The 13,958-nt window shown below is 54.0% G+C and overlaps 3 protein-coding genes across 3 annotated transcripts; 1 reads left to right on the forward strand and 2 right to left on the reverse strand.

Annotated features, from left to right (window-relative positions):
* Positions 1 to 1,457: 1,457 nt before the first annotated feature.
* Positions 1,458 to 4,150, reverse strand: A1O7_05691 (chitin synthase 1; the record flags this gene model as incomplete). The annotated part of the gene is made up of 2 exons (XM_007759699.1): positions 1,458 to 2,752; positions 2,800 to 4,150. 2 exons carry the CDS (start codon positions 4,148 to 4,150, stop codon positions 1,458 to 1,460), a joined length of 2,646 nt encoding a protein of 881 aa, XP_007757889.1.
* Positions 4,151 to 7,280: 3,130 nt separating this feature from the next.
* On the forward strand, positions 7,281 to 8,381 carry A1O7_05692 (uncharacterized protein; the record flags this gene model as incomplete). The annotated part of the gene is made up of 1 exon (XM_007759700.1): positions 7,281 to 8,381. One exon carries the CDS (start codon positions 7,281 to 7,283, stop codon positions 8,379 to 8,381), a length of 1,101 nt encoding a protein of 366 aa, XP_007757890.1.
* A 1,048-nt stretch (positions 8,382 to 9,429) lies between these two features.
* Positions 9,430 to 13,026, reverse strand: A1O7_05693 (uncharacterized protein; the record flags this gene model as incomplete). Its single annotated transcript, XM_007759701.1, has 1 exon — positions 9,430 to 13,026. One exon carries the CDS (start codon positions 13,024 to 13,026, stop codon positions 9,430 to 9,432), a length of 3,597 nt encoding a protein of 1,198 aa, XP_007757891.1.
* Positions 13,027 to 13,958: the final 932 nt, after the last annotated feature.

A 13,958-nucleotide genomic window follows, 5' to 3' on the forward strand; every position in this document is an offset into this window, starting at 1 on the left:
GCGGCTTCTGCTCTGCGTCCGCAACAAATCCGCACTCAGATTGCCGGTTCTGCTCTGCGTCTGCACTAGGATCTCCCTCGAGCGGGAGTTTCGTGTGTCTTCTGCTTCCTCGAGCGGAAGGTACATGTGTTTTCTCGTCTTCCCCGAGCGGAAGATTCACGTGCCTTCCTGCCTGTCCACCCGGGACCAGACCGCTTGCACCCATGGCTGCATCGCTCGAGCTTTTCCATCGCTCGAGTTCTGCAGCGCTATCATGGCTTGTACACCTCTCGTTGGCAGTCCGGAACTTCGTCTTTCTGCTTGCATTCTGAAGCGTGAGGACCGGTACGCCTCTCATTGGCAGTCCGGAATTTCGTCTTTCCGCTTGCATTCTGAGGCGTGAGGACTGGACAGGCGACAATGGAGATGATCAAGATGAAGCTGCAATCCGGAACGCCCTGGCCAAGGACGGATCTACCCTGAGAGACATCCAACCGCACCCGGATCTCCACATCAGCGCACCGGCTCGATCTAATCTTCGCGTGGTGTGGTTGTGCGGTCTTGACATCGCAACGACCAAAATCATACTTTTGAGATCTCGAAGATCAACAAGAGTCTATAATCATATCATGATTATTCGTCGACATGCTGCAATTCTACCCGGAGCCTACCACACCAAACCTGGACCCATACTCAATGTCCATGCTGCGCCCTTCGTACTGGTGCTGCTCGCTCGACAATACACCGTGCTGCGTTTCGGGAAAGGAAACGGGCACATTGCGAGGGTAGTAAGTAGAGTAGCTCAGTAGCTCTGAGGTTTTGCGTGTTGTGTGATTGTCGCATTTCGACAGTTGGAAATCTGCAAAAGACGTAATTAATATAGGAAAATCAAAAAGGAAATGCTCCTCAAGTTCTAAAGTTCCATATTTCTACTATGTTGCTTATCTACATCGCGGACAAAGTATCAGTCATATCCAACATCCACGTATATCATAGGAATCTGTCCCTTCGTCTATAATGTCCTACTGACGAGGTGCAATATTTGGCCAACTATTTATTCTCTGCAACATTGTGGGATTCTTGATATGCAGGGTGGAGAGTAAGCCGGAGGCCAATGCAGGTTTGTGCTTCTTTCCGTCCTTGCGAAATGAGTAAGAACACGGGTATAGGTATGTACGTGTACACGTGTGTGGTGGAATGCACACGTTAACGCACAGTCAAGATCAAAGTCAAAGTTATTGTAGCAGAGCACATCCCCATTGTATTCTTGAACTCGTAGTAATACTTCAAGCCGATCCAGCCTTCATATGTTGTCAGAATGCCCTCTATCCAAGCATTTCACGCGTCCTACTCATTACTCCACGCCCGTAGCATCATGCAAACCATGCTCAGTCAGGAATCCAACCCAACCAACCGTTCATGACATGAATCCAATAGTGGCGTGAAAACTTCCACATCCCAGCCCATGTACGCGACACCTACTTCCTGCTCATCCAGCTGAACTTTTCCGAAATCTTGCTCGTGACTTCACTCAAGCTGATGCCTGCGCTACCACTACTTCCACCACTGACACCGGTCTTGCCGCTCTCTGAGAGACCACTTCCCAGTCCCTGACGACGCCGCCCATTCTCGTCTCCTCCACCAAAGATGCGTTCGAATTTAGCTTGTAGTCGCCCTTCTGCGATCGCCGAGATAATGTTGATGATTCCGAAAGCACTTGATCCGATGGCTCGGAATATAGCCAGCGCAGCGACAGCCCACAAGATGAAGGTCAAGTAGAAGTTACTTCCGACGTGGCTCCCGACGGGGTACGCCTCTGACACGGCCATGGCAAGTACAGCATTGCAGGTCAACCAGATGGACACCATGTACGTCCGTACAGATTTGTAGTAGTCCTCCTGCAGCTGATTCTCGCTGACGGGCGGTTTCGCTACTTCGATCCTATCCCGCAGGTTTCGGAGTGCCACGTCATAACCCGAGTCGATGTCCAGTTGTTCAGAGGGCATTTCAACTTCGACAGTATTACCGCCGGGCCCAATTGCCTTTGCAGCACCGAGATCGGTGTGTAGAACATTGTCGCCTTTGGTTCCCCATGTCACGTCGTGAGTGTTGCAAAAGGCGTACACTTGTAAGGTACAAATGTATGACGGTAGAAGAGCAAAATATTGTCCTGCGCTGGTGAACATGTGCCATGGATCCAGGTACAAGAATGACATCAGGAAGTACAAGCCGACAGTGCTTATGGTGCTAACAATGAGGTTGGTGAAAATGTTGTTGCCGAGCTTGTATGGTTGGTCGGGATCTGTGTTCTCCAAGGCATGCGTGGTGAGCTGTTTGATGACAATGTACAGTGCGGCAAAGGTCGTGTAGGCCATGATGACTGAGTAGGTGACCATGGTACCTGTGAAGAGCTTCTTCGCACCCTGCGGTCGGTTGCCCAAACTGAGGATGAATTGCAGACAGATCAAGAGGACGGTGATGTAGCGCAGAACGACGAAGATGTATTTCCCGATATGGTGGCCAAATGGATCTATGACGGGATCTGCAAGGGACCCGGCGATGAAGTAGAAGGTGAGGTAGAAGTTGGCGAGGGAGAAGAAGGTGAAGAGGAGGGAAATGAACTGGTAGATGAACTCGACGTGCAGCAAAATCTTCCGGGTCAGCGTGTGGTCGGTATGCCAGATTTGCTTGAAGTGGACCAGAGAGTAGACTGCTGCGAAGAAGGCCCCGTTGAGCCAGCGTCGCCTCTGGGAGATGAATTCCGGGACAGCGTCTACACTTCGTCAGTACTTTTTCTCCTACCGGGGTCTGTGTGCTTACCTGGCACGTCAGTCTCGCCATAGGCGCTCTTGACGAACTTCAATACCCATTGCTCGCCCCGCTTGGCAACAAGCTCCCAGCACAGAATGCGATCTTCGGCGAGATACATGTTGGCGGTAAAGACATCTGCGTCGCGCCCATGCAGTGTCTCTCCTTTGAAATATTGACTGAGAGGACCATGGCCGGTGGCATCGTTCTGGAGTGCGTAGTATCGATATGCGGATAGCGCACCAGGCAGGACCGTGATATAGCCAAACACCGACTCGAGTGGCTTGTCAAGAATGTTACTCATCTTGTACTCGAAGTTCTGCGAAGCCACCAGCGGATTGAGGAGACCCATCCAGCCCTTGCCCTTGTCCGCCTTGATCTCACCAGCAGCGCCGGCAACATTGGAGTCTTGGTCAAATGCCTTCCACAAGTAGTACAATGCTTTCGAATCCGGTTTCGTGCCCACATCCAGCAAGATACAAACATTGGGTGTCAGAGCTCTTCCAAACGCGTTGAAGAACCATCGATGTGAGTTCAGTTTCTTCTTGTTTTTCTCCTTCAGGCAGAAAATCATCTGACACGGGACAATCCCCTTCTCAGCTCCCTTGAATTTGAGGCTCTCGTCCAGGGAGACTTGGGTCGTATATTCGTACACGTGTGCCGTAACTTCCTTCTGGTTGACCACATTTTTGGCTATACCATCCTGGTAAACCCCCAGAGCTGCCAGAGCATTCAGTGTCCGTGGGTGCACTTTCTGTCTCCCGTCGGCGATGATGCATACGACGATTTTCTGCCAGCCATCTTTGCCCCAGGTCCTGGATTTCGTCCTCGAGCAGAAGTGGGAGATGTTGCGCATGATGCCGTGCATTGTCCTGGTAAACTCAATCTCGCCTTCATTGTACATGGTGACACAGATGAAGAGCTCTGTTTCCCTCACGGTAGGTCCAATGTTCTGGCGCAACTTGTAGCCTTGTACAACGAAGTCGTCAGGATCACATGTAACCGCCGTGTATCGCATGTGCGTAAACTCTCTTTCATCTCGTCTCGGCAAGAAGCTGTGGAGAATGGTGGGAATCTTGCATTCGAGGATGAGTTCTCCGTTGATCAGCCTGACCTCTTTCTTCGCCATCTGGGCAGATCTCAGACCTCTGCGGTCCTGTCTGCCTTCCGGTGCAGGCCCGTAAGTATCAAACTTGTCGTCTGTTCCGTCATCATCCTCAGTGAATGTTGAGTCGGTCATGTACGAGTGCGCAGACTTCAGACTCGCTCTCGGATCGTTGTCGGGCACAATTGGACGCCCATTGACAAACACATCGTTGTCCGACTCTGGTTCAGGCATTGGTATTGTAGTCTCTACGGCCATGCTCTTTGCTGAGAATAATGGTGCTGGAGGTAGGGGTCTGCGTGGACTTCCGCCATATTGTGACGACGGCGTACCTGGTCGCGGGCTACCATTGATATCTGGAGGCTCATACGAGACGGTGGATGCTGGAGGTCTGGGCCAATCTGTTGACACTCGCGAAGGCGTCGAGGGTCTGAGAGGCGCGCGAGGGTTTGCTGTGGGTATAGGTATCGAAGGCGCTCTTCCCAGCCTCGAACTGGGTCTTGAACTATATGTGCTCGACGCTGTGGCTCGGTACCTGTCTGGCGAAGTTCGACCTGCTGTAGGGGCTCTATCGGAAGAATTTCGGTTAGCCTGGTGCATTTTCTTCAATGTCACTGTAGCCTTAAGAGGGAGCGCACGGCCGATGAAACTAGTAGTTTCGCGATCGCGCCGTAGGGTGTCTCCGGCTTCAGCGACGAGGGAAGACCACGATGAATGCAGTCCAGGGCCTCGTGCGGCCGATGACACGATTTCATCTTCCCAGCTGACGCGCGACGGCTTTGGAGGTGCTACAGGCTTGTGCCTGGGTGAACGAAGCAAATCGTAACCAGGCGGTGCAGGAGATGTGGATGATGCGACATACGGTCTGTACTCTTCTTGACCCTGCGGGAGCAGCCTTAGCGACGAGTTGTTCCCGGGCAGACTCATGTTCTCTTCCTCGAGAGGAGTATTTACATATGAGGGAGGGCCGTCGACATAACTGGGCGGTACACGAGTTGGGGTCGGTGGTTCGTCCATGTTCTTCTTTGGGTGGGAGGTTTGTCTACTTGAGACGCAAGACAATTCAGGTCAGATTGATCATAAACGATTCCATGCGCAGCTAACAATACATTGGATGCGCAGGGACAGTATGGTTCATGCGGAGGACTATTGGCCGAATGGCGGCAGAAGTTTGGAGATCAATGCGTGTGTCGTCGCTTCCCCATTGGGAAACACACAAGTCGTCGGCAGGGCAACCATGAACTCGGCACCACAGCCTTGCATCTCAGCCTTGTACCTGCGTCATTGCCCGAAATAGTCCTCGCGTTTCGTTGCGTCACGCTACAGTGACCATTTTGCAGCTCCCTTTGTCACCGCATACATGTCATCTTCGACAAAGACCAGGCCATCGAGCTACTGGGCACGCCAAAGGAGTCGCCGACCCAGCTGCATGCTAAGTCCAAATCTTCTGTATTTCGGATGTCCGGATGCGGACGGCCAACAAAGACGGCATTGTGCGCAGGCACTCTGAGCCCCGTTCCCATATCATGGCCTCGGAGAATCTGTCCGGATAGCAAGGTATTGCTTTACAGCTATGCTGTTACCTCGACGTCAAATTCGTAGAACCGGCCCCTGCCTTCTCACAAACCCGTCAGCCGCCATAGCATGTGCCAGTGGTACAAGAAAGTGTACCTTTGTGGTTACGAAGGCATTCCGACTCAGAAATTGAACAGCTGCAATCACTACGTACCAATACCAGCCTGCGAGGTAGCATCGGCCACGCCAGGACTGGTGCCCGTCCTTCAGAAATGCCCCGGTTGCCAGGTCAAAGAAGCCAGAGGTTTTCTGCCCTCGTCGCATTACATAGAAAGAGAACCCCCCAAGCCATCGAAATGGTCATCCCATGCACAGCCACTACAGACCCAGGCACACTCAGCCACGACGAACCTGCGCACGAGGCTATTCTACGGTGAAGGTACTGATGTTGACTACGACTTCAGTGAATACAGCTACCTTAGCCAGTACGGGAAGCGCTCTGTTACAAAGGACTTGAACGAGTCTGCACCGAGCAAGCGTTCTCGCACCTCTCAGGAAGAATACGTCAACTCGTCTGGTGCACCACAAAACCGACTTAGGCATCGCATAAGCAATGTGGAAAGAGATATCTACTCTCAGCCTGTGTTCGACTCCCTCCTGATGGCGCCAGCCAACTCTTACAGCACCAACGTCGGACCCTACAAAGTCGGCGGCACAAGATGCGGATTTGTTCCTCAACCATTGAACTTGGTAAGAGAGGAGCCTGAAATCCAGTGGCAGTCCGACTATAACCGGGGAGCAGGAAATTCAGCTGCTGACCAAGCTGTGTCACCCGGGTCAATGAGGTCATACACGCGTCGCAAACACAACAGCGACGGTCCTCTGATTTCTCCTATGTCGCTATCGAGCCGACACAGCCTTTCACCAAAGGTGTCCCCTACCACTCGGATGCATGAGGGCATGCATGCGGCAGAGTACGACCAAGGAACGTGGCAACCACCCCAATTCCAACAGCCACGACCGTTGCCTCGACACCAACGCGTCTGCGCACAAGGTCAAGGCCAATCAAAGCCAATATACCAGCACGCGCAATACCGATTGCCAAATCTAAGCTCCAACTCGCCCTATGAGCCTTTCTTCGACAACCTCAAACATGATGTCCCGCATGGCCATTACACCTTAACCCAGCCTCAGCAGTCAGAACCCTTCCAGCGGTTGGGCTTCAAGGGTCATGATGAAGTGCCGCAACGGCACGAATCCACGCTTACAGAGGTCTCCGCGAGACATGCAAGGCAGGCACCGCCAGCCGCGGACCACACTTCGCTTCGAAGCAGGCCAAAAGCTCCGCTCAGCTCACAATGGCTAGACCCACAATGGCTGGCTAGGGCGAAGGAGTTCTTGGGAGGACGCCAGGACAAAACTCGATCCAGCTTCTACTGAAGACAGGTGGGTGGTTACTCTGTCTCTATGCCTTACGACCTTGTCATTCTGTTTCTCTCCCCGAGTATATTTCTATCATTCGCCCCGTCCATATATACCCTCGAATATGATTCTTTTCTCCTTTCAAGTCTTTCCCTCCATTCTCCTCCTATGTGTTTTGTCATGATTGACTTCCAGTCGCGGTCCCATCCATCGCCAGTGACTCGAGTCTACGCATGCGGACATGCTAAACAAAGAATCTATTGTCTGCTCTCCCTTTGTTCCATTCCACATTGACCGACATGGCACACCACCCCCTTTCTCTTTTCCTTGCCCTCCCACTCTCGATTTCTCCCAGTCCTCGACCACGCCTTCCCAGCAAACTCGAAGCAACAGCTAAAGAACCCCGCCAACCTCAACCTCAACCACCGCAACACTAACACTCCCAGCCAAGATGTGCCACCGTGAAGTCGAAAGCTGGTCCTGCGGCTGCGAAGTCGGCGTGACCAAACCATGCGACTACCCGACCCTAGCATGCCAGTCTGGCGCCTTCTTCGCCCCGCGACTCGACCACCCCTACACCTGCGCGGACTGCGCCCAGCAGAGCTACCGAACAGGCCATGCGGGTACTCTCCCGATGACGTCGCCGAACAAGAAGCGCTCCTCGTCTCAGTTCGAGAACGACGACCCCCGCGCGTACGCCCAGCGCGTGATGGACAAGCGCTTGTCCCGCCCCATGGATCTGGACCTGAACCTGTCCCTCCCGCCGAAGCGCTCCCGCACGTCCTTGCAGAAATGGTCCTCCGACGCACCACAGCACATAGGCCGGCGCAACAACGCCTACCAACCCCTCGACTACGGCTACACCGGCAGCGAGGGCGACATCGATATGGACCTCTCCTCCCGCCTGACCAATCCCGCCCAGGACCTGGCCGCCATCGCCATGCCCGACGCCCCGCCCGCAGCATACAACCTCCCGGATTCTCATCGGCCAGCTAGAAGCGGCAGCCTCCACCGGATTGGCAGCGTGGTGACACGGCGGCCGACGAAGCGCAGTCCCACCTTCCCAGACGGTCCGATCAGCCCAATCAGTCGGCGTAGTCCGATCAGCCCGCGCAGCCCGCGGAGTCCAGAACCGATGCGCCGCGTCTCTCCTCGACAGATGACGACACCGTATGCAGAGCCGCGACATCGCCAGCTTCAGTACGGGCATCAGCCATACCGCCCGCAACACCAACCGCAACACCAACAACAACTGCGTTTTGATTTCGACGGCCACCCCACCTACTCGGCCCTGAAAGACTCTATCGAGCGCGAAATCTACTCCGGAAGATGGACCCGCGCGCAGATCCAGGCCTGGCACCGCTTCACCCTGCTGAAGCCCCAGGACCAATACGAGCTGCTGCACACTTATGCTGACTCTATGGCTGCACCGCCGTTGTCCCAGCAGGCCGTCGCGGCCATGCAGAGCAGGAAGAAAGCCAAGCCCGTGGGACAAGCCAAGAAGTATGCCGGTTGGCGGTCGTGGACGAATTGGTTTGGTTGGAGGAAGTAGTGGTGGGAAGTGCAAGTGCAGGTACAAGCACCAGCACTTATGTCTGTTGCACGGGGGGGTTAGGAAGGAGGGAAGAAGATGGCATGGGGTAAGTGAGATGAGCTCATGGTGGTGTTTGAAGACGGTGTTATACCCGGGCTCGGGTGCTGGCGACGAAGACGAAGACGAATGACGGAGATGAAGGCGGAGACGAAGATAATGAGGGTTCTTACTGAGCCTGGAGTCGTGGACAGACAGAAACAGACGAGCCGGCCTGGCGCTTTGTTCCGACTCCTCGGTGTCAGAGACTGACTGGGCGTTGTTATTCCATCCGTAGTTTGGAGTATTGTTTGCTTACCCTTGGTGTTACAATTGCGACTCTGCTGACCGATTGCTTAATAGGTTATCATATCCATGTTTTCCCTGTTCCTGTTCCAGTTGCATTTCCATCCTTAACTCTTAAGACGCTGCTCGCACCGCGACTGTACAGCTACTGTAGCTCCACGCGTAGAAGATGTCTTTGACCACTGCCAGTCACTTTGAACTTCGAAGGGAGCAAGGTTGGCGGTTCTGGACCAATGCAAGGGCATTGATTTGTTCAAGAAAGGAATTTCCTATCAAGGAATCCGAGAAACGAGGTCCCTTCATCCAATCAGCCCAATGGATGGCTGTGCTCGTCACTCCCCATTACAAGCATAACTACCAGGTAATTGCACATCTCATCGGCTACGGTACGAGCCTTTGAGTCCAGTCGAGGCCCCTCTGTCCAGCATGCGTGGCTTGAGTTTCCGGAACGAAGCCACAGAAACCGTCCCTATCCAAGCGCCTAACGCGCCTATCATGCTGTATGGGGTATCTCTAACTCAGCTCAAACAAAGGAAAAAGAGACAAAGCAAACAAAGGAAAAGGAGACAAAGCAAACAATCGACGACGAACAGGTCGGCTCCTGGGGACAGAATCTTCAAGCTGTGCGCCATCAAGCCATCAAGCCATTCCTCCCCAATCGCCGACCACAACCGCGTCATATTGCACCACAGGGTGCTCAACGCCGCGGTGTTTCCGGGATCTCCTAGATTCCGGCAAACCGCTTGGTGTTGTCGTCAGCGGGTTCGTACTTGATAGAATCCATATTAGTTTCATTGTTCGTGTTCTTCGTGGGTGTCGCAAATGGAATGGGTGAGTTCGAAGTGAAGAGCGGTAGATCTTGCTTTGTTCTTTGTACTGGGGATGTTGCTCCAAAAGGGTTTGGTGCCGCGGACAGCGCAGATTCTGCATCCGTTCCCTTATGCAAAGGATTCCGAGTCGCCGTATTGGTGGTCGGATTCACAAAAGTGGCAACCGCATCTGGGATGGGAGCATAAGGGACGCCAGCAAGAGCATTCAAGGAAGGAAGTTCAGGGTCTGCCATGAGTGAACCTACGGGCAGCTCATGGGCGATTGAGACCTGCGAGTCTGCTACTGGTGCTGCAACCTGAACGGCAGTAGATGGTGGCAGGACGTCCAGCTCTGGATTCTCCGACACCAGTTCTGTAGTCCCATCTGTGGATGTTCGGCCGGCAGATGAAGCCAACTTCTCAGTGATGACAGAAGGTGCTGCCGGAGCTGTCAGAACCTCAGGAAACTGCTGAACTTCTGGCTGCACGGGGTTTGGCTGGATTGGCACCGGGTTCCCAGAGAGCGAGGCAGCAGCCGCTACTGGTGCCTTCTCGGATACCCTTGTGGATTTAGGAACTGCAGGCTTCCTGGGTGCTCGGGGCTTCTTCTGCTGGACATCAAGCACTGTCTGTTGCAGTTTGGCGTCATGCTCTTCTGCGGTTGGCACCTTCAGCTTGATGCTTATCTTCTTCATGCCATTCGTCAAGCCATCCACACCGTCTGGTTTCGCCGTTGGCTTGGTCACGTCCTGAGACGACAGAGACGACTCTCGTTTGATGCCATTTCCAACCTTCGCTTCAGTAGGATTGGTGGAAGGTATCGTCGGTACAGGCGGGACAGTAGCTTTCGCTTTGCGTGGACTAGCTTTTGGCTTTGAAGGCACCTTCGTGGCAGCTGGCACTCTGGGCTTTCTTACTGGAGCCGGTTTTCCGGCTTGCTCTGGAACCACAGAGGGTGGCCTGGAGGGTACTTGAGCGGTTCGCGGCCTCGACACAACCTCGTTATCTCCCGCCTTTTCATCCGACAACTTCATGCCTTGAAAGCTTGACAAGATACTCGAAGCATCGCTGGATCGACGGCGCATTCTACCGTAAGGTACCTCTGGCTGCTTCATTGTCGGATCAGGCAGGTCACTAACTGCTGCTATAGTCGTCCGACGACTAGCATTTCGAGAGGCTGCGCGCACAGCAGGAAGGCCAGGCGGCTGCACCTTAGCTTTCCGAACGCGTAATTGCATTGGCTCGTCTGATGGCGCCGGCACGCCAACGGCTGATTGCCGTTCTCGTCGAGCTTTGGTGGCTTCTGCATTGAGCTCTTCGTGCGTACAACTTAAAGTCTGTCGATTGCTTGGGATTATGACTCGGGACAACTCATATGCTGCGACGGCCCAGTCGACATCTGGCGGTGGGGGCTCGTACTTGGCTTCAAGAGACATTCTGGCCTGAAGCGCAGTAAGAGATTGCCGCTCACGAGCATGATGAGTCATCTTCAGCGTAGAAGCCTGAGTCGGAGACGCATAATCACCGGTCTTGTCCTTGTAGGATTTGGCGGTCGAAGGTTGCCGACCCGCGACTGCAGCTTCAAGGTCTTCTAAGTTCTGCAACGTCCACCAGTCTGCAGAATAGGTGAACTCGGAGGAGGTGTTGTTGACTTGATCAACCCAGTTGTTGATCGTCTGATATGTATTCCCGCCGACCGTCGAGAAACCCTGTGAATTGGGTGTAACAGTGTCATTAGCCAGGCCACAAATATGGCTGAGCACGCCGGAGGTCAGGGCGCGATCACTGTATCCGCCTTCAAGCACGCTGATAACGCGGCCCTCAACACCAAGGTTGTCTTCTTCAGCGAGCTTGGCAATGTCGGATGTGAAGCGTGCATAAAACTCGGTGGGCACATTGACACTGTGTCGCTGCATGCCCGCGCCCTCGTGCTCGCTCGCGTCAAATCCAGCGGAGATGAAGATGGCAGCTTTCGCTTGCTGATTTCCAGCCGCGCGTAATCTTGCTGTATGGTGACGCAGAAATGTTCTTGTCTTCTCGAGGAGTATCACATACTTTGTTTCGTAGAGCTTCCAGAACTCTTGATGCGTCGTCCAAGCCTGAAGGTGTACATTCCAGACCGACTGGCCGTGTGCGTTCTCGATGCACAAACTCGCTTTCTGAATCTTCTCCTCGTCACCCCATTCGCAGGGATATGAGTTTATGTCGTGGAGACTGTAGTAGCCGATGGGAGTCTTCTTGTGCGCCGGTGCATTCTTAGCGGCACTATGAGCCTTGCGATTCTGATCCCAAGCAATATTCTGCGAGCCATCTCCGTGGTGCAGATCAAAATCAATGATTGCAGCATGCGTAAGGTCATGGTTCATAGCCGCATAGGCAATTCCAACGTGGACATTATTCAGCCAGCAGAAGCCGGATGGGTAATTGGACGAGCAGTGATGGCCCGGAGGTCGAATGCAGACGAAAGCTCGCTTCGTCAACGGAGACGAGAAGACTGTGTCCACGGCGTCGCAAACACCACCCAGACATCCTTGGAAGGCCGCCAAAGATTCTGCACACAAATAGAGATCTCCCTCGTGTAGTTTGGGAAGTGGGTGCCCACTCTCGTCCTTGCCGTATCCGATCGGTCTCACCAACTCTTTTCCATTGAGGGCCAACTTGCCTTCTGCGGTGTCGCACATGATCTGCAGTTCCTCCATCCACTTTGAGCCATGCACAAACGCCACAGACGGATGCGTGAGGGGGATGATGCGAGCCGTCTTGCGAATCTGAAAGGGTATGTTTCGCACGTTCGAAGGGTCATGCCTGGGCCGAGGAGCAAATTCACCTTCGGCGTGGCGCCCTCCTAGCCGCACATAGGCCGCCGATGCGCCCAATACGGTGGCATGGATCCTTTCAGGTCGCTCGACGATCGTAGCCAGGGCACTCTTGGTCGAACGCGGGCGCGCAAAGCGATGGCCATAACATGAGTCGTGAACGAGGACAAGCACTGGCGCTTGCAGAGATGTATGCGCCTCCAACTCCTTTCCGAAATACTCTTGAGCAACGGAATTTGCCGTTACAGGTGGCCGGTCGGTGACAGCCATCTTGCCATTTATGACCGGAGACAGAGGATTCAGGTTGGAAGAGGCTCGCCGGTACTGAGGAGTACTGCCTTTTACGTTGCTCAGGCTGGACGTCGATCTGCGCAAGGGCGGGGTGTTCTGCCTTTCTCCCCGAGAACTTGCGACAGAAGGTGAGCGTGAGGGGGGCTTTGGTGAGAGAGATTTGGTCGTGGGCGGCGCAGGGGTGTGATAAGGGCTGCGCATGGGTGATGATGGTGGCAAAGGCACCTGTGCAGCAGAGTGCAATAGCGACGGGTGTCCGTGAGTGTGGGCGTGGGCGAGGGTCTGGTCGTGGTGATTCACTTTGATCGCGGGTGACGCGAGTGAATGTGCTCTTGTCGCGTTAACGTTGGAATCCGAGGAGCCGTCATGTTCGATGGACGGCGCTGGTATATCGGGGTCCATCATCTTATACTCTCTCCGTGTCTCGCTGCTAGATCGTGTTGTCTGAATTTCTGATTAATGTGTTGGACCTCAGATAAAGCAGGGAGGTCCCTGTCGCAAACTCAAGGCGGGCTCTGCCTGCACAACAACGTCATTTAACGGTCGCGTCTCAAGCCCCAGCACGCGTCGTGTATTCCCCCCACCGTAACGAACCAACTCCGAAGCAAGGCGGCCTCGAACGCACAACTGGTCTCCCATCCGCCCATCTCTGGGCGACCTCTGAAAGCCTTCATGACACGGACTGGCCCGCAACATCTATCGGTTGTTGCGCACCGTGTCTAAGATAAGGTACCAAATGGCCTGACATGCTACCCGAATAGAGATGAAAGCCTCAGGTAAAAGTCGCGTGAGGTGTATCTTTTTGGGCTTCCCCAGTTCTCTACCAGGACTCCGTGGCAGTCAGACCGCAGCTCTTCAAATCCCTGGTCAATCTCGAAGGCATAGTCGCTGGAACAGTCATTGTGCTGGCAGAGTCTCTCAAGCTCCTACAGTCAACTTTCAGCCGGTCGCCAGAGCACTCTCCGTGGCAGCAAAGCGAAGTTCGTCCAGCAAGACTGCCCCAAGCAACACAAGGTAGGACACTCGCTTTCAGTTCTTCTTGCCCTCAAGACAGCCTCCCGCACGCGTGCTCAATCTCTTTTTGCGTCTTTGGTCTGCTCAGAGCCAGAGGCCCAAACAAGGGTTCAAGGATATCCGGCAGCGGGTACCTCCGTATCCTCCGTGATCTCCAATTCCCATGCACGACCATCTCGCTCATTATCGGCCTTACTCCCGGTTGGTTTCATTAGACCGGAAACGTGATATCAACGCTCACTCATATCAAGCAGCCCGCACGCTTCTTATTTCTCGGGCGATAGACGGAGTACACTCTATTAACACCTCCTCTCAGCACAGAC

Source organism: Cladophialophora yegresii (assembly GCF_000585515.1).
Source record: "Cladophialophora yegresii CBS 114405 chromosome Unknown aczIN-supercont1.4, whole genome shotgun sequence".
NCBI classification, from domain to species: Eukaryota; Fungi; Ascomycota; class Eurotiomycetes; order Chaetothyriales; family Herpotrichiellaceae; genus Cladophialophora; species Cladophialophora yegresii.